General features: G+C 46.0%; 2 protein-coding genes across 8 annotated transcripts in view; both read left to right on the forward strand.

The window, feature by feature from the left end:
- The window catches only part of ARHGAP21 (Rho GTPase activating protein 21), a 165370-nt gene extending 146308 nt beyond the window's left edge, over nucleotides 1–19062 (forward strand). For all 7 annotated transcript variants that reach the window (XM_073581785.1, XM_073581781.1, XM_073581782.1 and 4 more), the window contains 11 exons: nucleotides 199–344; nucleotides 1205–1341; nucleotides 1425–1580; nucleotides 1665–1743; nucleotides 3332–3405; nucleotides 4139–4228; nucleotides 5419–5544; nucleotides 5660–5701; nucleotides 12213–12318; nucleotides 16175–16206; nucleotides 16541–19062. In XM_073581785.1, coding sequence (XP_073437886.1) covers nucleotides 199–344; nucleotides 1205–1341; nucleotides 1425–1580; nucleotides 1665–1743; nucleotides 3332–3405; nucleotides 4139–4228; nucleotides 5419–5544; nucleotides 5660–5701; nucleotides 12213–12318; nucleotides 16175–16206; nucleotides 16541–18181 — 2629 coding nt within the window. In that variant the 3' untranslated portion in view covers nucleotides 18182–19062. The remainder of the gene's footprint in view (nucleotides 1–198; nucleotides 345–1204; nucleotides 1342–1424; nucleotides 1581–1664; nucleotides 1744–3331; nucleotides 3406–4138; nucleotides 4229–5418; nucleotides 5545–5659; nucleotides 5702–12212; nucleotides 12319–16174; nucleotides 16207–16540) is intronic.
- Nucleotides 19063–19169: 107 nt separating this feature from the next.
- Nucleotides 19170–26680, forward strand: part of LOC141095644 (uncharacterized) — a 10122-nt gene continuing 2611 nt past the window's right edge. Inside the window, exons 1-2 of the mRNA XM_073581787.1 lie at nucleotides 19170–26316; nucleotides 26389–26466. Coding sequence (XP_073437888.1) covers nucleotides 26263–26316; nucleotides 26389–26466 — 132 coding nt within the window. The 5' untranslated portion in view covers nucleotides 19170–26262. The remainder of the gene's footprint in view (nucleotides 26317–26388; nucleotides 26467–26680) is intronic.

Consider the following 26680-nt stretch of genomic DNA (forward strand, 5'->3'; position numbering starts at 1 on the left):
GTGTTTTTCTTTGTGTGTGTGTGTGTGTGTTTCTCTGGTGTGGGGGTGTGTGTTTCTCTGGTGTGGGGGTGTGTGTGTGTGTTTCTCTGGTGTGGGGGTGTGTGTGTGTGTGTGTGTTTGTTTCTCTGGTGTGTTTTTCTTTTTGTTTTTCATAATGAGAAGTCAAAATCTTTATTTTCCTTTTTACTTCTATTTCAGATCCTCCAACAATAAAACCGAACCATCCCCCAAACCTGGCCGCCCGCCCCTCAGTATACCAAATATCCTCAGTACTAAAACAGATTCCAGGCTGCAGAGTCCACACTCCCCGAAGCAGGATTCTGAGCGGAAGCTCCTCAACAAAGGTTCAAACTTAGCATTTTTTTTCCGATTAACTTTTTTCTCTTGACTGTATTATGACTGTTAACGTTTTCCTAAAATCCGCCATGCATATAATGTTGCATGTCAGCTACACGTGTAATAAAGCAGGGTGTGTAGGTGAGCCCCCTCAATAAACGGCAGGCGCCGGCTGTGTTATACAGTTAATACCTTATTTTAATCCATACGGGAAACTTTGCAAATAGAAAAAAAAAATCAAACCTCCAGAATTGCGAAGGTTGTTTGTTTTTCTTTTCATATTTCCTCCTCCAAAGTATGTTAGAAGCAATCAAGAATTGGTATGCAACCCCAAAAAAGTAGCAAAAATATACTCCAGGATGTGTTGCCATAAAGTAAAATTCACACAGTGGAATGGACTGAAAAAAAAAGTTATGGGTCTTGAAAAATGGCGATACAACATAATTTCTTTTACAAACTTAATTTTTTAGAAGCAGCAAAATATACATAATTTTTTTTTAATTGTTTTAAATGGAGGACTACTTAATGTTGGACAACCCTTCTAAGGTAGACGACCCCTGTCCTCAAACTTCCCTAACTCAGAATTCCCTACTCCATATTTCTGAATGTGTTTTTGTATCCAGGCGGTTCCCATTGTTTGTTGTGTACTCTCCACCGTGTGCGATGTAAATAGATAGATCTGGCAGCTCCTAAGTTAGCGATGAGCCTTCCTCTCTCCCATGACATCGCAGGCTGCTGACTCACTAATACTTCTGTTAATCACTTGACTCATTCACAGACCGGTCGGATTACAGGGTTGCTAAGTTCACGGAGGCTTACTACTACTATATGTACCGTATTTATTTTATTTATTTTTTTTAAATCCAAGATGAAACCAGCCCGCCTAAAGACAAATTAACGTGGAGGCGCGGCATTAATAACATCATGATGAGGGGTAAGAAGCGAAGTAGTGGTGGTACCTTCGGCGTCCGCCTTGACGACTGCCCCCCTGCACAGACCAATAAAGTAAGGACTGTTTCCTCTCCCCTGTCCGCAGTGTCCCTCTACGGTAGTATCTCAGCCTTACGCAGTTTTTACTTTGTTTTTAGTTTGTACCATTGATCGTGGATGTATGCTGTAAATTAGTAGAAGAGCGAGGGTTGGAGAATACTGGGATATACAGAGTTCCTGGGAATAACGCCGCCATTGCCAGCATGCAGGAAGAGCTCAACAAAGGATTTACAGACATCGACCTGGAGGATGACGTATGTTTCTTTAAACCCAATTTTAGACTTTATGGAAGAAGGGCAATGCCGTATTTTTAACTTGGCTTTCTGTCTGTTCCCTAGAAATGGCGGGATTTGAATGTCATCAGCAGCCTGCTAAAGTCGTTTTTCCGTAAACTTCCTGAGCCCCTGTTCACTAATGGTAAGAAACGTCTCATTAATGAATGTACGGACTGCGTCTCGTAGATATTCCCATCTCATGGTGCCAGGGGGACTTGTGCCCATCCTTCGCTATGACACAATATGCAATCTTTGTCCTAAAGAGTGGCCTTGGAGGACTCAAGCCATTCATATATTTGATTGGATTCATGCAATACTACATTTCACCTGTAGTGGCCACTACAGGAAAAATGTGTAGCCAGAAACTCTCACCAAACGATTAAGTGATCTTCTGATTTGAAGAAGCCTGAAATGATTTGTCACAACCCCTGTATTAAGGTTCCCCATCTTCATGCTCCATTAAGAGCTGCGTTCACTCAACATAAGGCAGGAGCCAGCTGTTATGCAGCTGACGCTGCCTCTATCGGTTTCAGTTATTACCGATCCATGCAATTAAGCCATTTATCTGCCTCCATCAATCTCTGACTTTCCTGATGGGGCGTCTGTTCTGGTGCCTATCCACACCCTCCCGATATGCAATAATGGAGTGTCGGTGGTTTGCCATGCCACCCTGTCTCCACCACCCTGTCTCCGCCATCTTGCTGAATAGGAGACTGTGGTTCTATGGTGGGCGCCGGTAGTTTTAATTCCGTCTCTCGCTGCGGGTGACATGGTGTGAGCGCAGGGTGTTTGGATGACGTCCAAGTGGTTCTACAGCGATTCAGCTCTTGACCTCTTTAAGCAGCCCTTACCTCTAACACTTAGGTGCGGTTCTGCTGCATCGTGTTGGCTGTACCTACATTGTCACGCTATTCAAGCTCCGGTAATAGGAGCCGGTGTCCCAAAAAACTCAATATTAATTGCTCGCAGGCATGTGCACACAAGCATTGACCAACTCTGGAAAGCCCTCGGCCTGGCTTGTACTCCACCTCTTTCCTCTTTTGTGGTTTTGCAACTCAGACCCAGTCTTGTCATTGGAGCCAAGTTGCAGTACCATATACAACCCCATACGCAAGTGTCATTTTGCAAAATTATAGCCATTTTGTTCCAATCCCATGAAATGCAGTTTGAGCGTCCTTTTGGACTTGGTCAGTCAGGGGAATGTCAGTGTCCTTTTTTTATTTATTTTTTCTGCCATATTATGGTATACAGTAAAAAAAAAAAAAAAAAAGCTGCTAAACTATAATTTTCTCCTTAGGATTTGATTTGGGATTTTTTTTTTTTAAAATAATGCTCCATTTGTCCAAATTTGACCCCAGGATCCTGTATGCAGTAGTAACCTGCGCTCCCTCTGGTGTAGCCTGCGGAGGACAGATTTTATTATGTCGCCCTGTTTGTGCAGGAAGTTTAAGGCCCCCATTCACTTTATGGCAAAGTCAGCCAAACCGGCAAATATTTTTTAGGATTGGCCGACAGTCTAATATTTATGGGGGGCGTTCCAGATTCTTCCCCAATAGATTGAATTTATTGAATTTCAATGACTGGGCCTTTGTTAATTTTCTGGAGGTGAGATAATCCATTGCCAGATCGGTCAGGCCGCTACTCGTATGGTGCCGTTAGAAGGCCATATAATGCCGGTGGTGATCTCATAGCCGTGCGCCGACTGATAAGTGTATGTATTTTGTTCCCAGATAAATACAATGACTTCATTGAAGCAAACCGTAAAGAAGACCCCAAGGAAAGGCTCATAACCCTAAAAAGACTGGTAAGATTCAGCTCCTCTCCCGCCATTGTAGGCATTGATCCTCATTAGTACACTTTCACAAGGATGGAGTCTGAATTTTTTTTTTTTAATTCCTAGAAAGAAAACTTTTACAAAATGTTTGCATTCCTAATTCTGGGCTTTTGTATGTATCGTCAATGTGAGGAGACTATACGGCCAGGTGTTGTCCCATTCTAGGCACCTGGGACTTTTGCTGCCTATGTTTATTTTCATACTTTCAGATTTAATTTAAAGGGGTAGTCCATGACTGATCTATTGTTGGGTTAGATCACAATTATCAGACTAGTGGGGGATAACATCTAGCACTGCCACCGATCAGCTGTTGGCAACTGGATGAAAATGGTGGATTGAGTCCAAACTGCTCTGCTCCCTACACCGTGTAGTGGTCATTCTGGGTACTGCAGCTCAGATCCTAGTCACTGCAATGTATAGCTGAACTTGCGGCACCATGGGCAGTCACTATGCAGTGTGTGGAGCAGCGCGGTTACAGCTCACGACACTGTTTTACATAATATCTGATTGGTAGGGGCGGTCGGGTGTCGTCATTTTAATCTTTATTTTTAATGATCTATTTTCAGGATAGGTCAACCGTACCAATATCCAAGCCTGGACAACCCTTAATGGTCACCTGGTGTCACAATGTTTGGCGATTTTCAATAAAATTGCTGCTTCTCTCATTCCTTAGAGAATGATTTTTGTTTTCTTTATTTTGCAGATCCATGAGTTACCGGACCATCACTTTGAAACGCTCAAATTCCTTTGCACGCATCTGAAAACAGTGGCGGAGAATTCAGAGAAAAATAAGGTGACTACTTGGAAACATTGTCTTGGGTGCAAGTTCTGTTAAACTGCTTAGATCTGTAGCAGCAGGGTGGCTCAGTGGTTAGCACTGTATGGTGGCTCTGTGGTTAGCACTGTATGGTGGCTCTGTGGTTAGCACTGTATGGTGGCTCTGTGGTTAGCACTGTATGGTGGCTCAGTGGTTAGCACTGTATGGTGGCTCTGTGGTTAGCACTGTATGGTGGCTCTGTGGTTAGCACTGTATGGTGGCTCTGTGGTTAGCACTGTATGGTGGCTCTGTGGTTAGCACTGTATGGTGGCTCTGTGGTTAGCACTGTATGGTGGCTCTGTGGTTAGCACTGTATGGTGGCTCTGTGGTTAGCACTGTATGGTGGCTCTGTGGTTAGCACTGTATGGTGGCTCTGTGGTTAGCACTGTATGGTGGCTCTGTGGTTAGCACTGTATGATGGCTTAGTGGTTAGCACTGTATGGTGGCTCTGTGGTTAGCACTGTATGGTGGCTCTGTGGTTAGCACTGTATGGTGGCTCTGTGGTTAGCACTGTATGGTGGCTCTGTGGTTAGCACTGTATGGTGGCTCTGTGGTTAGCACTGTATGGTGGCTCTGTGGTTAGCACTGTATGGTGGCTCTGTGGTTAGCACTGTATGGTGGCTCTGTGGTTAGCACTGTTGCTTTGCAGCAATTGTGTCCTGGGCTCAAATCCCACCAAGGACAACATCTGCAAGGAGTTTGTATGTTCTCCCCGTGTTTGCGTGGGTTTCCTCCGGGTTCTCCAGTTTCCTCCCACACTCCAAACACATACTTATAGGGAATTTAGATTGTGAGCCCCATTGGGGACAGTGATGTGATGTCTGTAAAGTGCTATGGAATTAATGGCGCTATATAGAAGCATACTAAGTATGATTGCAACACAATAACTATTAGGGATAGATAGTCTTCTAGGGCCAGTCCCACCTTATATGTCCTGATCCAGCCCATGTAGTTAATGGGGGAACCGCACAGTCATGTCCTACCCCAACCAGTAGATTTATGTTCTTGTCGCTCTCGTTAATACTGCACATACAGGTATAATTTGTCCAGGAACTCTCTGGATTGTCCTGCCCGGTAACTCGCCACCTGCTCCTTTTTTAAGTCGGTGGTCCTTCTTAAGCCATTGCTGTTTATGTGGAAATACATTTTTACTTTTTCTTTACTAGATGGAGCCCAGAAATCTGGCCATCGTGTTTGGCCCAACATTGGTCAGAACATCCGAAGACAACATGACGCACATGGTCACGCACATGCCTGACCAGTACAAAATAGTGGAAACCCTCATTCAATGTGTAAGTGACTCCAGCCATTTATATATATTTATTATTATATATATATTTATTTTTTTTTGCGCTAAATTAAAGGTCTCACTTCTATTATGTTTATTTTGTATTTTTGTATTCTCAGCATGATTGGTTTTTCAGTGACGAAAGTGCAGACGAACCAATTGTAAGTATTGTTTTCCAGTTTTATTTTTTTTTAGGCTTTTTTTTTTTTAGGCTTTTTTTAAGGAGGTAACTGGAAGACTGAATAATAGTGCAGCGCTGGCACCGATGAATTGTGCAAAATGCTGATATGATGAATGGAAGGGAAAATCCTTACAGTTCAAAATATTTGCAAAACTTATTTGCTGAGCGTGTCATGTAGGTTTTTTTGGGTCTGCCTTATGATCAGGGTATGCAAAAATACTTACTATGAAGTCGTCTAGCTATTTCTGTGGTTATAATTTACCGTCGGAGCCAGTGATAAAAAATACAATAATTATAATGTTATGATGTAGATCTGACCAATATTTGAGGTGTGGTGAAAAAAGAATAAGTAGATGACGCTTTGTAAGGGCATTATTTCTAGAAGTGCATGTAATTTTGGTGAAATCATTTTTACAGTAAGGTTTCATAGAAAAATGTTGAAATGTTCAGCTTCTACAGCCTCTATGTATCAAAGTACATAGCAGACGGCAGAACCCTGATGGCAGGGCTTGTCAGCCTCATCTGTCATTCCTAGATCTTCAAAAAGTGCATTTTCACTGTACAATCATCGTGAATGAACGTTTTTGGGGGTCTAATCTGTGGTGGCTTAAACTGGATTTGTGACCAATTTAAGCTCTGTAAATGTATTGATACATAGAGGCTGCAGAAAAAAACTGATTTGTACTGGGGCTGTGGAAGTCAAACGGTCGAATATTTTTAATGAGACCCAGTTATGAAACTAATTTTTATCCAGAAATGCATATTTTAAATATGTAGCCATGGTAGGGGTTCAATCCAACTTTTTAAAGGGCCATCATCTGTCCTCTTATCATGACTGCTCGCATCACGTACCTGGTAATTCGAGTACCACTACTTACTGTAGTGGTTTATACACCCATGAAAAAATTGAAAGAATAGGATTTTCTGGACGTTTTATGATTCTGCCCTCATCCTAACCATTTAGTTTATATTCAGTACACACTTGACTTCTTGCTTATTTTTGCATACCTTCTTTTTATGATAATGTTTGGTTTTTTTTCCGCCGTTACAACATAGGTTGTACAATGTCTAATGCCCTTTAAATGTTTTCTTCGGCCAAGTTTCCTTGGAGCTGTGCATTGTGCTGTTCCTCCATATTTCCACCTGAACGTGTATAAATAAACTGGGTGTGGTGCTTTCCTTTGCTAAATAGGATGTGGTCTTACATACTCGTATGGTGTCCAATCAGTGCTGAGAATGTAAGGCTGGTATCGCCATCCGTACATTGTAGAACACCTGACCACTTTCGACAGGAGACCTCAGCTGGTCCGTGCACCACAGTCTGAGACCTCAGCCGGTCCGTGCACCACAGTCTGAGACCTCAGCCGGTCCGTGCACCACAGTCTGAGACCTCAGCCGGTCCGTGCACCACAGTCTGAGACCTCAGCCGGTCCGTGCACCACAGTCTGAGACCTCAGCCGGTCCGTGCACCACAGTCTGAGACCTCAGCCGGTCCGTGCACCACAGTCTGAGACCTCAGCCGGTCCGTGCACCACAGTCTGAGACCTCAGCCGGTCCGTGCACCACAGTCTGAGACCTCAGCCGGTCCGTGCACCACAGTCTGAGACCTCAGCCGGTCCGTGCACCACAGTCTGAGACCTCAGCCGGTCCGTGCACCACAGTCTGAGACCTCAGCCGGTCCGTGCACCACAGTCTGAGACCTCAGCCGGTCCGTGCACCACAGTCTGAGACCTCAGCCGGTCCGTGCACCACAGTCTGAGACCTCAGCCGGTCCGTGCACCACAGTCTGAGACCTCAGCCGGTCCGTGCACCACAGTCTGAGACCTCAGCCGGTCCGTGCACCACAGTCTGAGACCTCAGCCGGTCCGTGCACCACAGTCTGAGACCTCAGCCGGTCCGTGCACCACAGTCTGAGACCTCAGCCGGTCCGTGCACCACAGTCTGAGACCTCAGCCGGTCCGTGCACCACAGTCTGAGACCTCAGCCGGTCCGTGCACCACAGTCTGAGACCTCAGCCGGTCCGTGCACCACAGTCTGAGACCTCAGCCGGTCCGTGCACCACAGTCTGAGACCTCAGCCGGTCCGTGCACCACAGTCTGAGACCTCAGCCGGTCCGTGCACCACAGTCTGAGACCTCAGCCGGTCCGTGCACCACAGTCTGAGACCTCAGCCGGTCCGTGCACCACAGTCTGAGACCTCAGCCGGTCCGTGCACCACAGTCTGAGACCTCAGCCGGTCAGTGCACCACAGTCTGAGACCTCAGCCGGTCCGTGCACCACAGTCTGAGACCTCAGCCGGTCCGTGCACCACAGTCTGAGACCTCAGCCGGTCCGTGCACCACAGTCTGAGACCTCAGCCGGTCCGTGCACCACAGTCTGAGACCTCAGCCGGTCCGTGCACCACAGTCTGAGACCTCAGCCGGTCCGTGCACCACAGTCTGAGACCTCAGCCGGTCCGTGCACCACAGTCTGAGACCTCAGCCGGTCCGTGCACCACAGTCTGAGACCTCAGCCGGTCCGTGCACCACAGTCTGAGACCTCAGCCGGTCCGTGCACCACAGTCTGAGACCTCAGCCGGTCCGTGCACCACAGTCTGAGACCTCAGCCGGTCCGTGCACCACAGTCTGAGACCTCAGCCGGTCCGTGCACCACAGTCTGAGACCTCAGCCGGTCCGTGCACCACAGTCTGAGACCTCAGCCGGTCCGTGCACCACAGTCTGAGACCTCAGCCGGTCCGTGCACCACAGTCTGAGACCTCAGCCGGTCCGTGCACCACAGTCTGAGACCTCAGCCGGTCCGTGCACCACAGTCTGAGACCTCAGCCGGTCCGTGCACCACAGTCTGAGACCTCAGCCGGTCCGTGCACCACAGTCTGAGACCTCAGCCGGTCCGTGCACCACAGTCTGAGACCTCAGCCGGTCCGTGCACCACAGTCTGAGACCTCAGCCGGTCCGTGCACCACAGTCTGAGACCTCAGCCGGTCCGTGCACCACAGTCTGAGACCTCAGCCGGTCCGTGCACCACAGTCTGAGACCTCAGCCGGTCCGTGCACCACAGTCTGAGACCTCAGCCGGTCCGTGCACCACAGTCTGAGACCTCAGCCGGTCCGTGCACCACAGTCTGAGACCTCAGCCGGTCCGTGCACCACAGTCTGAGACCTCAGCCGGTCCGTGCACCACAGTCTGAGACCTCAGCCGGTCCGTGCACCACAGTCTGAGACCTCAGCCGGTCCGTGCACCACAGTCTGAGACCTCAGCCGGTCCGTGCACCACAGTCTGAGACCTCAGCCGGTCCGTGCACCACAGTCTGAGACCTCAGCCGGTCCGTGCACCACAGTCTGAGACCTCAGCCGGTCCGTGCACCACAGTCTGAGACCTCAGCCGGTCCGTGCACCACAGTCTGAGACCTCAGCCGGTCCGTGCACCACAGTCTGAGACCTCAGCCGGTCCGTGCACCACAGTCTGAGACCTCAGCCGGTCCGTGCACCACAGTCTGAGACCTCAGCCGGTCCGTGCACCACAGTCTGAGACCTCAGCCGGTCCGTGCACCACAGTCTGAGACCTCAGCCGGTCCGTGCACCACAGTCTGAGACCTCAGCCGGTCCGTGCACCACAGTCTGAGACCTCAGCCGGTCCGTGCACCACAGTCTGAGACCTCAGCCGGTCCGTGCACCACAGTCTGAGACCTCAGCCGGTCCGTGCACCACAGTCTGAGACCTCAGCCGGTCCGTGCACCACAGTCTGAGACCTCAGCCGGTCCGTGCACCACAGTCTGAGACCTCAGCCGGTCCGTGCACCACAGTCTGAGACCTCAGCCGGTCCGTGCACCACAGTCTGAGACCTCAGCCGGTCCGTGCACCACAGTCTGAGACCTCAGCCGGTCCGTGCACCACAGTCTGAGACCTCAGCCGGTCCGTGCACCACAGTCTGAGACCTCAGCCGGTCCGTGCACCACAGTCTGAGACCTCAGCCGGTCCGTGCACCACAGTCTGAGACCTCAGCCGGTCCGTGCACCACAGTCTGAGACCTCAGCCGGTCCGTGCACCACAGTCTGAGACCTCAGCCGGTCCGTGCACCACAGTCTGAGACCTCAGCCGGTCCGTGCACCACAGTCTGAGACCTCAGCCGGTCCGTGCACCACAGTCTGAGACCTCAGCCGGTCCGTGCACCACAGTCTGAGACCTCAGCCGGTCCGTGCACCACAGTCTGAGACCTCAGCCGGTCCGTGCACCACAGTCTGAGACCTCAGCCGGTCCGTGCACCACAGTCTGAGACCTCAGCCGGTCCGTGCACCACAGTCTGAGACCTCAGCCGGTCCGTGCACCACAGTCTGAGACCTCAGCCGGTCCGTGCACCACAGTCTGAGACCTCAGCCGGTCCGTGCACCACAGTCTGAGACCTCAGCCGGTCCGTGCACCACAGTCTGAGACCTCAGCCGGTCCGTGCACCACAGTCTGAGACCTCAGCCGGTCCGTGCACCACAGTCTGAGACCTCAGCCGGTCCGTGCACCACAGTCTGAGACCTCAGCCGGTCCGTGCACCACAGTCTGAGACCTCAGCCGGTCCGTGCACCACAGTCTGAGACCTCAGCCGGTCCGTGCACCACAGTCTGAGACCTCAGCCGGTCCGTGCACCACAGTCTGAGACCTCAGCCGGTCCGTGCACCACAGTCTGAGACCTCAGCCGGTCCGTGCACCACAGTCTGAGACCTCAGCCGGTCCGTGCACCACAGTCTGAGACCTCAGCCGGTCCGTGCACCACAGTCTGAGACCTCAGCCGGTCCGTGCACCACAGTCTGAGACCTCAGCCGGTCCGTGCACCACAGTCTGAGACCTCAGCCGGTCCGTGCACCACAGTCTGAGACCTCAGCCGGTCCGTGCACCACAGTCTGAGACCTCAGCCGGTCCGTGCACCACAGTCTGAGACCTCAGCCGGTCCGTGCACCACAGTCTGAGACCTCAGCCGGTCCGTGCACCACAGTCTGAGACCTCAGCCGGTCCGTGCACCACAGTCTGAGACCTCAGCCGGTCCGTGCACCACAGTCTGAGACCTCAGCCGGTCCGTGCACCACAGTCTGAGACCTCAGCCGGTCCGTGCACCACAGTCTGAGACCTCAGCCGGTCCGTGCACCACAGTCTGAGACCTCAGCCGGTCCGTGCACCACAGTCTGAGACCTCAGCCGGTCCGTGCACCACAGTCTGAGACCTCAGCCGGTCCGTGCACCACAGTCTGAGACCTCAGCCGGTCCGTGCACCACAGTCTGAGACCTCAGCCGGTCCGTGCACCACAGTCTGAGACCTCAGCCGGTCCGTGCACCACAGTCTGAGACCTCAGCCGGTCCGTGCACCACAGTCTGAGACCTCAGCCGGTCCGTGCACCACAGTCTGAGACCTCAGCCGGTCCGTGCACCACAGTCTGAGACCTCAGCCGGTCCGTGCACCACAGTCTGAGACCTCAGCCGGTCCGTGCACCACAGTCTGAGACCTCAGCCGGTCCGTGCACCACAGTCTGAGACCTCAGCCGGTCCGTGCACCACAGTCTGAGACCTCAGCCGGTCCGTGCACCACAGTCTGAGACCTCAGCCGGTCCGTGCACCACAGTCTGAGACCTCAGCCGGTCCGTGCACCACAGTCTGAGACCTCAGCCGGTCCGTGCACCACAGTCTGAGACCTCAGCCGGTCCGTGCACCACAGTCTGAGACCTCAGCCGGTCCGTGCACCACAGTCTGAGACCTCAGCCGGTCCGTGCACCACAGTCTGAGACCTCAGCCGGTCCGTGCACCACAGTCTGAGACCTCAGCCGGTCCGTGCACCACAGTCTGTACTTTGACCGTGAAATAAAAAAAACCTGTGAACCCGACATAAGGACTCATTCAAACTTGAACGAGAAATTCTGTCAAGGTTTCAGGGTTTTGGTTTATCAGTTTTTCTCAACTTTTTTTTTTTTTGTTCTTGCGTTTCTCATCTATCATTTTCAATCTAGCAGTTTGTGAAAAACGGAGCCCAAATTTATTTATTTTTTTCTCACTGATCCGTAGATTTGCATGGTCGATTATTAATCCAACACTTGGTTCCAAATCTGACACATACTGTATTTGCAATTTTGCATGGAATATTAGTTCTGCAAAAAAAATAAAAAATCGTAGATATATAAACTATTAGACGTACAAGTGCGATCTGAAAGTACCGCAAAAAAAAGGACTTCTGAATGAGTCCTAAACGTTTGTATAGCGGACTGATGTGGTTTTTTGCATATTGCATTTCCAGGAGAGATAACAGAGGAACCGCACAACAGAGTTCTAAAGAAATTCTGTGGCAAATTTTGTTTTTTCCATGCAAGTAACTAATCCAGTGAACAAGTCAGGAGAGGAGACAGGTCCCCATTGCTGGAAAAAAAAAAGCTATGCAGAATGTAATGGCCGTAGAGTTCTAGAATAGTCGTCTTTTTTTTTTTTTGTGTGATGATGTTGAAGATCTCTGTTTATTAACTGTAGACAGCTGTACAGGAGGAAAGCACAGTAGAATCTCAGCCAGTGCCAAACATAGATCATTTACTCAGCAACATTGGAAGGACCGGCTTGTCCCCTGGAGACGTATCAGGTAACTCCTGCCTGTGCAGACAGCGTTAACCCGCAGGCTACACAGACACACACCGGCCTCTTCTCTTATCAAGAGGTTCTCAGGTTCTAATAAATGCTTCTTCTATCTTATATTCCTGTGCTATGTCCCTTCAATCCTTACAAATCTCCTTATTTTGCATAGATAGTAAAAGATAATTTCACCCAAAGCTGAAAAAAAAGTTTTTCTATTGAGTATCTGCTCCTTTGAGACTGTTCGGAGGATCGCCATTACATGTTCTTACAAGGGTCCTCCTATTAAGGTTCGGCCTCGTGCACAAGTTTTGGGTGGAATTATCTTATTGGCCACATCTGATTAATACTATATTTTTTTTTTAGTTGAATCCTGCACAGCATTTTCGGGATCTGATGTAGAGTACGGGTTTCGTATTACCGATAACCCTACGATGAGCTATTGTCGATGCAAGCGAATATTATATGTAAATGCTCCGGCGTGTAAGCTACTGCATGGTCCTGAAAACAGATTAAGGTTTTAAAGCAGTGTTGCACGCTTGACAAATTGAATGTCCCCCAGAAAGAACTGAGGCTATGTTCACACAATGCAGAAATGTTCCATATAGATTTAGAAAAAAAAATCCTGTAAAAACTTTAATTCCCGTGACTTAAAAGGGGACAATTCAAAATTCATCGATCAGTTTCCCCCAGAATTCTGGTATAAAACTGCTTGACTACAATTACATGATCTGCCATGTTGGATTTTCTTGGTCACGGTCTGGTGCTTTTAGTTGAAAAGTTATTCATGCCAAATTACAAGTCTCCATCTCTTGGGACTTTAGACCAAGCCACAGAACACAGCAGTGATTGACCTGACGTTTGGTCTAAACTGTCATTTCAGTTTACGTCATTTTTGTCCAAGGTGACAGCTTTCAATTTACGGCATTGTTGTCCTAGACCGCAGTTTTTACTTTATGGCATTGTTCTCCCTGGCAAGAGCTTTAACTTTACTGCATTGTCCAAGGTGACCGCTTACAACTTAAAGCATTGTTGCCCAAGACTGCAGCTTTTTATTTACAGCACTATTATTGAAGGTGACAGCTTTCAATGCTCAGTTGTCCAAGTGGACTGCGTTCTCAGACTAAGGGCCCCGTCACACATAGCGATCTCGCTAGCGAGATCGCTGCTGAGTCACAAGTTTTGTGACACAATAGCGATCTCACCAGTGAGATCGCTGTGTGTGACAGCGATCAGCGACCGGCCCCCCTGCTGGTATAGCTGATCGCTGTAGGAAACCGCTGGACATTTCTTTTGTCGCTGGTCTCCCACTGGCCAGCACACATCGCTGCGTGTGACAGGTGGGAGACCAGCGATCTGCTGGAAACTAACGTACACATCGGGTATCCAAGGGACGTGCGTCCCTTAGATACCCGATGTGTACGTTAGTTACCAGCTCCCTGCATCAGCGCGCTGGTAACTAACGAACACAGTGACGCCGAGCGCTCGGCGTCGCTTTGCTGATCGCTGGTGAAGCTGTCTGTGACAGCTCACCAGCGATCCTGACAAGGTGATGTCGTTGTCGGCATCGCTGGTGAGTCGCTATGTGTGACTCCAGCTTAACCGTTAAATGATTAGGCATTTAAAATACGACCGTCTAAAATCTCTGCTGCATGGCCAGCCTTAGCGTTTCTCCCCAAAATGGAAAAATGTTCTACTATTGGTGAATTAGTAGGTAGGTCTTGTTGAAACCACCAATATCTTAATTTTTCTTCTGCAAGTTCTGCTGAGCAGAGTGAGATATCTATGATTCCTATATATGCCCCTTCTCCCTGGTCATAGCAGACTTTTACCACTGCGAGATTGGATGGAAATGTGCAACCTTGCTTTAAACCCTGATATTTTAATTTCATTGTGAATGCCTCCTAAGCAGAGCCAGCCAGTATGTAGACTCGAGCAACATTTAGCTCTCGAACGTTCTCCAGCCTAGTAATATCCATGGCTGTGGAGTCGGTAAGCCAAACCTACGACTCCAAACTCAATTTCCATGACTCCGACCACCAAAATGGACTCCGACTCCACAGCCCTGGTAATATCACTGAGGCACGGAAATATCGATAGGCCACAGCATCAGGAATATTGTTTCCGTCTATTCCTCTAAAAATATGAAGAAAAAGATGAGTGTAATTTCAGCGATGACATGTGTACTAAAGTTACTCTCCCTTCTGTCTTTCCACTTGCAACCTGTTCCTTGGCTAAGTACTAGTATCACAGGCGCTCTCGGCAAATTTCCCTTATCTGCTATCGCACTAACCAAGCATGTTGTACTGCACAATAATATCCCTTTTATTATACGCAAGTGATATTACGTTATTCCTAAACCCCAGTAATTATAATCTGTATATATAAGCTATGATGTCACCACTATCAATGGAGGCGTTGTGATGTCATAGCTTAGACCAGTTGTGATGTCATCATTTCACATCTCGAAAACTTGTGTATCATAAAGACTACTGCACTCCCTATTGTAAACGTTCTGAGATGTCACCACGGATTTCCATGACCCGTATAAAAGCATGTGGCTCACCACCTCTTGCTTTTATTCGCTTGCGGAAGTCCTTGATGACTACGGATATACGCAATCTTTACAGTAGAGCGTGCGCTAACTCATATCTCTACATAAATCTTGGTTCGGAGGGCATTTTTGCTTTTGTTTTTTTTTTCTTACCTTTTTACTGTACCAATAAATCTATACTGATGTGTATAAACAGGCGAAATGGGAGGAGTCTATCACACAGTGATGTCACTAGTGGATTCTGTGATGTCACTTATGGACAGCTGGAACTGTAGGAAGAAGGATGATTGCTGCCCACATTGTAGCTGCCTTGTCTGCAGAAATCCCCGATTTTTGTGAATGGACTTTGATATTTTCCAACATTTTTTTTTTCCCTTAATTTTATTTATTTTTTAATTGGAAATCTGATCTTTAATTTTAAGAGAACCTGCACTGTACAACTTTTTTTATTTTTCCTGCTCAGCGTAATTTAAACAGATCAATGCTACTTTCTTAAAGTCTTTCTGCCGTTTCTTGTTATTTCTGAAGCAGACCCTGAGGAGAGATAGCATGGTATGGTGGTCTACTAGTCTTCTTAGTCACAAGCATTAGCCATGTGTCTATAAGGGGTGTGGCATGGGGCTTAGCTCTCGCATTATTTACCGATGTAGAAAATGTACCATTCCAATTGACATTGTAGAACGGCCAGCTAGCCCCCTTCTACTCTCTTTATTCTTGTCTAGCCTCAGTTTTCTTTCCCTATAATTGATTATTTGATGTTCATTCCTCATCTCATAACAGCGGTAGCCGTCCAGTTACATACCCCCCCCGCCCCCCTATAAAATACCAGAGGCTGTGTTTCAGCATTGATTGCTCATTGGCTCTGCAATCAAAAACATAACATTTAAAATTTTTTAGATTTTTCAATTTTTAGTTCCCCTGTGTAATCGGCTTTAAAGGGATCCAGATGTAGAGTAGCCTATCTGGTTAAGTATGGGAGCCTCTCGCTCTAGATCAGCGTGCTTAGATGGGTCTTTTTAAACATCAGTGTTTTTATTTACTTTTTTGTTATTTTGAAGAACAGGGGGTTCCTTGCCATTCCTCTCATTGAGCTGGTTCTGCCTACAATTCACAGCATCCTTTCATGGCGGTGGCTTTCTGTGGTGAAGCTTGCATCTTCTGTGAGCTATGACTATCCCCTTTGTTTTCTTTTGCTTTGACACATTTTGTTCTGTGCTTGTCCTTTCCATGAAGCCTAGCATTATTTGTCGCCACTGTGTATCTCAAAAAATGCCACTGACACGTTGCTTTCTGTTATGATTTATTTTAACAGATTCCACTACCAGTGACTCGGCAAGATCTAAGGTATGTCTCCGTTATTCCTTCTTAGATGTGTAGTCTTCTCCTGTCCGCCTTCACTGTCATATGTCTAGCTTTCCTTCTGCAAAAGCCGTTGTCAATAATTGGATTTTCTTAAAGTGCACATGATTAGGCTAGGGTCACGTTACTGTATTTTTTTCTTATCCGACCGAGGAGTGTGGTTGGAGTGTGGTTGGAGTGTGGTTGTCTGTGAAAATCAATGTTTTGTGTGATGTATTTCCGTGGACTCATGGGCTTCCGTGGCCGAGTGCAATCTGAATATTGAATTCAAATTGTGCATATACGTAAACTCTGGTTTTCTATTTTTTTTTTTTCCCAGGGTTCTTGGGGATCTGGAAAAGATCAGTATAGCCGAGAGCTGCTAGTGTCCTCTATTTTTGCTGCAGCCAGTCGAAAGCGTAAGAAGCAAAAAGACAAAGTTCACCCAAGCAGTTCCGAGGATGAGCTGGATAACGTATTTTCTCCTCAAGAAACACAAATATTAGAGAGTAGCAAATGTGAAACTCCAAAAAATAACAACGTGCCTCTAAAACCCAAAGCACTGACACTGAAAATAAATACAGAGAATCTAAGCATAAGTGATTCGACTGCATGCATGGATGTAAAACCCAGGAATGACAGTACCCCTTCTGATGAGCCAACAACTCCCTTAAAGCCCTCTAATTCTCCAGACAGTAGACGAACACTGACTGTACGGCCTGATGTCAAAAAAATATTCCCTTCCCAGGAGAGCATGTCTGATTCAGGAACTGTCCTCAGCACTTCATCCCAGGCCTCCATCCATCGACCAAAACCTAAGATCATCATTAGCCCCGATATAAGAAGCAGTGACTTTCTCGCCGCCGAGGTGAGCTCCATCACTTCGGACTACTCGACAACATCATCAACTTTATACACGGTTGGGCTGGAACCAAACCTAATAAATCATGAGGTTCAGTCTGTAGCAGAAAGCAAAGGTGACGAGGCCGATGATGAAAGGAGTGAATTAATAAGCGAGGGTAGGCCAGTGGAAACAGATAGTGAAAGCGATTTTCCAATATACGCGTCAGGCAATGCATTCGATAGACAAGATCGGTTGAAGCTGGATGGTAGTCGAAGGAACTCTGAAGGAAGTGCTAGCTGCACCGAGGGGAGCTCAACCCCACGGATGGACAGTCGACGGTTTAGTTCTCATAAACTCATTGAATGTGACACTTTATCAAGGAAAAAGTCTGCACGACAAAAAACGGACAGTGAATGTTCAACTGAAGGCAAAAATGACGAAACCCCAGCATCTTCTAATGTTTCAGAGGTTGTCGGCAAAGGAAAGCTTTCTGGCAACGCAGACTTGTCAATAAAAAGTGACCCAGAAAAGCATGAACTTGGGTGGAGGCTTAAAATAACGGACAGGCTTAAACTGCGCCTTAAAGCTTCTGCCGACGATATGTTTGGAATAGGAAGTCAAAAAGCACATGCCAGCGAGAATAGAAAGAAGAAGAATATTCGGAGGAGGCACACACTGGGAGGGCAGCGAGACTTTGCTGCAATAAGTGTTTTAAATTCTTGGAAAATCCACGAACCATCTCGCGGTACGGAATATGAACTTTCTGCCGTGGATCGATTGAAACCAAAGTGTCCATCGCAAGACCTCTCAATCTCCGAGTGGCTCGCACGAGAGCGTTTACGCACTAGTTCATCGGAACTCAGTACGGGAAATTTAGAGGAGACCTCTTTACAGAACTTAAAGGAATCATCAACTCTAAATCCACAGACGTCATCTTCATCCCAAGTCAACTCTGCCACCTCCAAAGATGGAACCGAAAATCTCTCCAACATGACTTCTCCACAGTCAACTGATCAATTAAATGGGGAGAGCTACCAGAGCAAGAACAAAAGTAACTTTAGTCCTGCTGTTGACGCTCACCCGCATAAGCTGTCTGGTACTCAGGTCGCGAGATCTACTTTTTACCAGTACCTTTAAAGAACTTCAAACAAAGTTGCCGATGGGACTTGTATTGTAGTATGACAAGTCGGTGAGCGTAAAGCTTGCCTATGTCTTGAGTAAAATTCCAGTCTATATTGTTCTGTGCCTGAATTTGTTTTTATTTTTTAACCCGTCTGCAGCCTGTATAAGGGCTGAATTCACTCATAGGCCCTGTGGAAAGTCTTCAGAGCGGCCACAACAACACAAACACCTTCTCGAAATGGAAGTACTTCAAAAATTTGAACAAATCGTTTTTGCTTCTCGATTGTGCATCATGGATTCTGTAACCCAGGGTTTTCTTGTTAGCAGACATTCGCCTATGTAACATATGTAACAATGTCCCGATTTCTGTTTTTTTTTTTTTTTTTTTGTTTTGTTTTTTTTTTTGTCACCAAGAAAAGTGCCTCATTAAAAATTGATCTGGTGTTCTAGGGTGCCATATTGTTACATGCTAATTGGAGAAACCTGTCGTGAGCAGAACATTTTAGCAATTTCCAGATTTCATTAAATTTTACCGATTTTTAACAGGTGGACTCAGCGCTTCCATTCGTTGTGCATTCCGGTAGATTCAAGTTTTTTATATGCCAACTTTTTAATACAGTTTTATGTGACTTGAATTTTTAATCTTTCTGTAAGATACAGTAATAACTTAATGTGTATAGAAATATATATAAATATATATATTACATTGTGTATCTTTTCTTCAGATACCGGATTTGATATAAATATTGTAAGATAGGCATGTAGATAGTAACTGCTGGGTGAAACTGGTTCTTTCATTGAAAAGAGTATAATTCTGCATGACGATCTAATACCATCCTGTACATGCTTGTGTGCATAGCCACTTAAACACTGGAAATAAAATTTTGTTTTGGTGATTTTTTTTTTTTTTTTTTTTTTTAATTTCTAAAAGAAAAAAAATTCTTAAATGCAACCAATATCTTTTCACAGTAACAAATTAAAATCTTTCAGTTTTTCAACTCAAATTAAAGTTTGTGTGTACATATTGCATTTTTATACAGTTTGTGATGTCCCCTGGTGTTCTGGGGGTTCCGTTTTTGGAATGTCCAGTACTAGCGAGAAGCCGACTCTAGTGCACCGATTCTTATCGGATGGCCTGTACTATATCAGAAATTGCTAGTTGCCCACGTACCAGGTTATAGCACTGAAATATTGACAATGTGTGACCACCAGCATTGGACGAAGGGACAAGTATGAATCTGCAATATCTAGACACTTGTGCTTTCTTTTTTTTTTCCTTTAAAGGGAAGGTGCCGTGTTTTTTCATAATTTAATGTAAAAAAGAAAATAGTATAAAAAGATATTGTCCCCTAAGCTTGACTCAGTGGTGTGTATGGTTTGTTTTTTGTACGGTATTAATGCAGCCACTGGGGGCTGCCATCTTACCTTGCTGGCTGCTGAACGACACTTTCCATGCTTATTTACGGCAGTCCCTGGGCATAAGACTTAACAGTTGGCTCCCGACCCTATCTCTTTCATTGCAGCAGCATCAGGAGTGAACTGGGCACGCCTCTGTGGGCAGCTCAATCACAGCTGTAGGTGTGGCCAGGCACCATGTTATTAGAGCTCAGTGCGTTCCTTTTAGCTCCATTTACACTCCATTGCAAGCCCTGGATGCTGTACTGTTCCAGCATAACAGGGCTTGGATGTTCACTCTGCACATACCAGCTGCAGGAGAGGAACCAGGACGAGCTGCTGGAGACCGAGCTGCTCTTTCCAAAACATAGGAGGAGCTGCTCCCTACTGTTTCAAAACACTTGGCCATCTGCTGGACATCTAATCCTAACCTGTGTGATACTGATTGCTGAGCTGTGTATCTAATCCTCTCCTGTGTGATACTGACAGCTGAGCCGTGTATCTAATCCTCTCCTGTGTGATACTGACTGCTGAGCCGTGTATCTAATCCTCTCCTGTGTGATACTGACTGCTGAGCCGTGTATCTAATCCTATCCTGTGTGATACTGACTGCTGAGCCATGTGTCTAATCCTCTCCTGTGTGATACTGACTGCTGAGCCATGTGTCTAATCCTCTCTTGTGTGATACTGTCTGCTGAGCCGTGTATCTAATCCTATACTGTGTGATAGTCTCCTGAGCCGTGTATCTAATCCTATCCCGTGTGATACTGTCTGCTGAGCCATGTATCTAATCCTATCCTGTGTGATTCAGTCTGCTGATCTGTGTATCTAATCCTATCCTGTGTGATACTGACAGCTGAGCTATGTGTCTAATCCTCTCCTGTGTGATACTGACTGCTGAGCTGTGTATCTAATCCTATCCTGTGTGATACTGCTCTCCTGAAATACTCTGTGCTGCTGTCACCCTGCTGGATTTATGTGTGAACTACATGGTGGTATTGTGTATGAACTATATGGCAGTATTATGTGTGAAGTATATGGTGGTATTATGTGAGAACACTATGGCAGTATTATCTGCTAAAAGGGGACCCATTCTAGGGTGGTTCTGACTGAGCACCTGTACACGGGTCAGGGGTAATAGTTGGGTGCAGTCAGGGGAGGGCTGGTGAGGCAGCTGAAGAGAGGGGTCTCATTTTTATCGCTACTGAATGGCTACATTTCCCCCCCATCCTGCTTCCCAGCGTCACCCCAGACTGTGCCTATCACCTCGCTTTCACACATCGCCAGGACAGGATCTGAGGAGGGGAATGGGGTCATTGCATGCAAAGTCTGGATCAGAATAGGCCATCAATCAGCAGAAATGTTTCCTGGATTTCTGTGCTGCTGTCACCCTGCTCCTCCCCATATATCTCCCTCTGTGCCCCCCATAGACCAGCACACTGCTCTCCTGAAATACTCTGTGCTGCTGTCTCCCTGCTCCCAGAATCCTTGCTGCCTGCCATGCTCAGTGACCAAAGACCCCATTCCTCTCCTCAGATCCTGTCCTGGCGATGTGTGAAAGCGAGGCGACAGGAGCCTGATGTATGGTGGAAGGAGCAGGGTGACAGCAGCACAGAGTATTTTAGGAGTGCTGTGTGCTGGTCTATGGGGGGCACTGTTCGGTGCCAGGGATTGTACATAGAGTGCTGTGTTTTATACACATGGATGGACCGTCTGCTCCACAAAAATCCAGGACACATTTCTGCTGATTGATGGCCTGTTCTGATCCAGACTTCGCATGCAAAGACAGTCAGTAACTTTGCAGGCCCCATCAAAATGGCTACTCACTGTGTTCCTAGATGTCATCCTCTTTTAACTTAGCAAACACCCAGAAGGGGAGGAGGGGAGTGACACCACACCCATGTCAGCAGATTCTGCCCATAATTACTGCAGGGCAGTAATGTGAGCTAGTTGTACACTAGGTTTTTGTGCCAAATTTCAGTAGCTGCTCCCCCTAGTGTTAACAAGTGGAAATGCCAAACTTTTTAAAATTATTTTTCATATTTTGCAAAATTAAAAACAAATGCTAATATTTTTTAAGAAAATGTAAACATTAATTCTTTACATTTTTTCAATTGCAGAAAAATTTTTTTTTGGATGGCACCTTCCCTTTAAAATGTTTCCAATTGATCACTTGGTATGTTTTTCGGGATCTCCTACAAAGAAGTATTTAACGTTATAATCCCCGCCGTATAAATCGCAGAGCTCGAACTGGCCGGCGGCTGTCCCGAGCGTGATGGCTTCAAGTATTTCTATGCAGTAGGGAAAGCTGCCGGCCAGTCCGTGCATTGTGTTCCAATCTGTCCAACTGTGCCCTTTGGTTATGGCCACAAATTTCACCTGATTCGCCAGAGCTGCAGACAGACAAAATTGTACTGATTTTTGGTTCCAATTTTCTTTTAATTGACTTACTGCTGAAAGGGCAAAATAAAAAAAAAAAAAATATATATATAATATATATATATATACTCGTCCCGTAATGTGGCAGACATTGTACAAAGACTGGCAAGAGAGCCATGTGAACATATAGGTGCTTCTCACAAAATTAGAATATCATCAAAATGTTAATTTATTTCAGTTCTTCAATACAAAAAGTGAATCTCATATATAGAGTCATTACAAACAGTGATCTATTTAATGTGTTTATTTCTGTTAATGTTGATTATGGCTTACAGCCAATGAAAACCCAAAAGGCATTCTCTCAGTAAATTAGAATACTTTATAACACCAGCTTGAAAAATGATTTTAAAATCCAAAATGTTGTCCTACTGAAATGTATGTTCAGTAAATGCACTCAGTACTTGGTCGAGGCTCCTTTTGCCTCAATTACTGAATCAATGTGGCGTGGCATGGAGGCGATCAGCCTGTGGCGCTGCTGAGGGGTTATGGAAGCCCAGGTTACTCTGATAGCAGCCTTTGCATTGTTGGGTCTGGTGTCTCTCATCTTCCTCTTGACAATACTCCATAGATCCTCTATGGGGTTAAGGTCAGGTGAGTTTGCTGCTAATCAAGCACAGTGATACTGTTGTGTGTAAACCAGGTATTGGTACTTTTGGCAGTGTGGACAGGGGCCAAGTCCTGCTGGAGAATGAAATTTCCATCTCCAAAAAGCTTGTCGGCAGAGGGAAGCATGAAGTGCTCTAAAATTTCCTGGTAGACGGCTGCGCTGACTTTGGTGTTGATAAAGCACAGTGGACCTACACCAGCAGATGACATGGCTCCCCAAACCATCACTGATTGTGGAAACTTCATGACCTTGTGGCTGTAAATAAGTGATTCTTAGGGCCCCGTCACACATAGCGACTCACCAGCGATCCCGACAACGATATTACCTTGTCAGGATCGCTGGTGTATCGTTACATGATCGCTGGTGAGCTGTCAGACAGGCAGCTTCACCAGCGACACGCGGGTAACAAGCAACGCACGTCACTTAGTTACCCACAGTGTACGTTAAGATACCAGCGCGCTGGTGCAGGGAGCTGGTAACCAAGGTAAACATCGGGTTTCTAAGCTCCGTGCGGCGCTTAAAAACCTGATGTTTACCTTGGTTACCAGCTCGCTGGTCTCCTGCCTGTCACACGCAGTGATGCGTGCTGGCCAGTGGGAGACTAACGATCAAAATAATGTAAAAAATGTCCATGCCATTTGAGCACAATCAGCGATACCCGGCAGGGGGGCCGGTCGCTGATAAGTGTCACACACAGCGTGTGTGACGGGGGCTTAAGTCTGCTGAAAAAGTTTAAAATGGTGGGATCTCTACATCTGCAGGGGAAACCAATGCTCAAATTAATAATCTTTCAATTTTCCACTTTGTCGCTTCTTTAACCTAGTGTGCTGCTAAAATAAGTACAGACGGAGTCAATTATGTGGATGAGATAAATATTGCTGCAGCCAAGAAAAATAATGTGCAGATTATGATCACTACTATGGAAGCTGTATGGAGTCCGAATAGGCTTAGAGAAGATGATGTGTTGGGAATAGTATTGGGTCAATATTTTACATCAGTATTTGTAAGCCAATACCAGGAGTGGAACAATCAGATGAAAAATATGATAGAAACACCTCACCACTTCTGTATTTTTCACCCACTCCTGATTTTGATTTTGGGTTGGACCTGGAGGAACGAGACACTTTGTCCTGTAGTGATAATGTCCTGGTGATAAACCATTTATTATATTGGAACAGCAAAACACAGCCCAGTGACATCTCTGGAATCCGGGTCTCTTTCCCTACATCATGCTACTCTTAGATAAAAGAGATCAATAAATTGAAGCATGAGGTGTTTCAGAAAATCACAACGCCTTGTTTAGATATCGGTGATTTTTTTTTTTCTTTTCACATATGCAAAAATACCAGTCTGGTCCATATGTTTTTACATTGTGTTGTGTTTAATCAGTGATTTTCTCACATGAAATAAAATAAATCTCCCTTGCATTGATGTGTCAAACATGCACAGTACACAGAACGCTCACCAATGCCGTCCATGATTTCCATGGACCAATAGACTTGTGTTTGTTGATTTTCATCAGCTATTCCGATCAAAAACGGACATGACCTTGTCACTTATTTTTTGCAGGCACTGTCCGCAATAAAACAGACATGTGAACAGCCCCATAGACTGTAATGGACATATGTGCGATCTGTGAAAATGGAGAGAACACGTATGTGATTCACTGATGTCTGAATGAGTAGTGCGCAATGCATCTCTGCACCGGACATACAGGCAAGAGCTTTTCCTGATGTATACAGTGCCTTACGAAAGTATTCGGCCCTCTGGAACTTTTCAACCTTTTCCCACATATCATGCTTCAAACATAAAGATACCAAATATAAATTGTTGGTGAAGAATCAACAACAAGTGGAACACAATTGTGAAGTTGAAAGAAATTTATTGGTTATTTAAAATTTTTGTGGAAATTCAAAAACTGAAAAGTGGGGCGTGCAATATTATTCAGCCCCTTTACATTCAGCGCAGCAAACTCACTCCAGAAGTTCATTGTGGATCTCTGAATGATCCAATGTTGTCCTAAATGACTAATGATGATAAATATAATCCACCTGTGTGTAATCGAGTCTCCATATAAATGCACCTGCTCTGTGATAGTCTCAGGGTTCTGTTTGAAGCACATAGAGCATCATGAAGACCAAGGAACACAACAGGCAGGTCCGTGATACTGTTGTGGAGAAGTTTTAAGCTGGATTTGGATACAAAATGATTTCTAAAACTTTAAACATCCCAAGCGATCATATTAAAATGGAAGGAGTATCATACCACTGCAAATCTTCCAAGACCCGGCCGTCCATTTAAACTTTCATCTCAAACAAGGAGAAGACTGATCAGAGATGCAGCCAAGAGGCCCATGATCACTCTGGATGAACTGCAGAGATCTACAGCTGAGGTGGGACAGTGTGGCCATAGGACAACAATCAGTCGTACAGTGAACAAATCTGGCCTTTATGGAAGAGCGGCAAGAAGAAAGTCATTTCTCAAAGATATCCATAAAAAGTGTTGTTTAAAGTTTGCAACAAGCCACCTGGGAGACACACCAAACATGAGGAAGAAGGTGCTCTGGTCAGATGACACTAAAATCGAACTGTTTGGCATAAAGGCAACACAGATCATCACTCTGAACACACCATCCCCAAAGTCAAACATGGTAGCAGCATCATGGTTTGGGCCTGCTTTTCTTCAGCAGGGACAGGGAAGATGGTTAAAATTGATGAGAAGATGGATGGAGCCAAATACAGGAACATTCTTGAAGAAAACCTGTTGGAGTCTGCAAAAGACCTGAGACTGGGACGGAGATTTGTCTTCCAACAAGACAATGATCCCAAATATAAAGCAAAATCTACAATGGAATGGTTCACAAATAAACGTATCCAGTTGTTAGAATGGCCAAGTCAAAGTCCAGACCTGAACCCAATCGAGAATCTGTGGAAAGAGCTGAAAACTGCTGTTAACAAAATATCTCCATCAAACCTCACTGAGCTCGAGCTGTTTGTCAAGGAAGAATGGGCAAGAATTTCAGTCTCTCGATTTACAAAACTGATAGAGACATACCCCAAGCGACTTGCAGCTGTGATCGCAGCAAAAGGTGGCGCAACAAAGTATTAAGTTAAAGGGGCTGAATAAGGCTGGTTTCACATTAGCGCTTTTGTGCGCAGCGCATCGGGCGCACCAGTGCGCATGCGCACTGCGCACCTATATTTTACATGATGTGCGCATGGTCTTGCGCATATTTGCGCTTTCGTGCGCATGCGTTTTTTTGTCTTTTGCGCCAGGCGCGTCAGACGCAACATGTTGCATTTTTGGTTCCGCCCTGTCTCGTTAAAACAACGCATGCGCACGGAATGCGCACGGAATGCGCAAAAACACCACATTGGAGCCTATGGGAGCGCAATACTTGCGCATGGTCTTGCGTTTTTATGCGCATGCGTTTTTTACATAAACATGACTGAAATTTGGTCTAGACAGTAAAAAAAAAAAATTGAACCAAGGTGATAAAATGGTGTGGGCACTGGGATTCCACAATACTTTAAGGATTGGTCACTAGTGGACACACAGCACAAGCTGCACCAATGTAAGTATGAAAAACCTAATGTCTGGCTGAAATTTCAATACATTTCTATGTACTTATGTCTCTTTTTTTTTTTATTGCAGCATGTCTTCATCTGGTGAAGAATATGTCCCCGGGACAGGGCAAGAGGCAGAAGAAGTGAGTACTATGCTTCCGTATGGATTTGAAAAAATAAACACATGTGATTAATTTTTTTGGTTTAATTTTCAGAGCTCATCCTCCATCACGCCACCACCACCGGAGGAACGGCAGGAGCAGCAAGGCCAAGTGCGGGCGGGTAGACGTGATGTAAGTACAGACGGACTGTTTTTTTTTTTTACTTATTTTCTAGTCTGGTTTTTTTTTTTTTTTTTTTTTTTGGTATTTTTTAGTTTTTTTTTTTACATTTTCATGGTTGTTTTTTTCGATGTTTGTTGTTTTTTTTCCATTTATTTCCATTTAAAACAAATAATTTTTTCATGGATTGTTTATCAATATCTAGGGCTCAAAGTGTGTATGTGTG

Source organism: Dendrobates tinctorius, unplaced genomic scaffold (assembly GCF_039654945.1).
Source record: "Dendrobates tinctorius isolate UK_male_01 unplaced genomic scaffold, ASM3965494v1 ptg000070l, whole genome shotgun sequence".
In the NCBI taxonomy this organism is placed as follows: domain Eukaryota; kingdom Metazoa; phylum Chordata; class Amphibia; order Anura; family Dendrobatidae; genus Dendrobates; species Dendrobates tinctorius.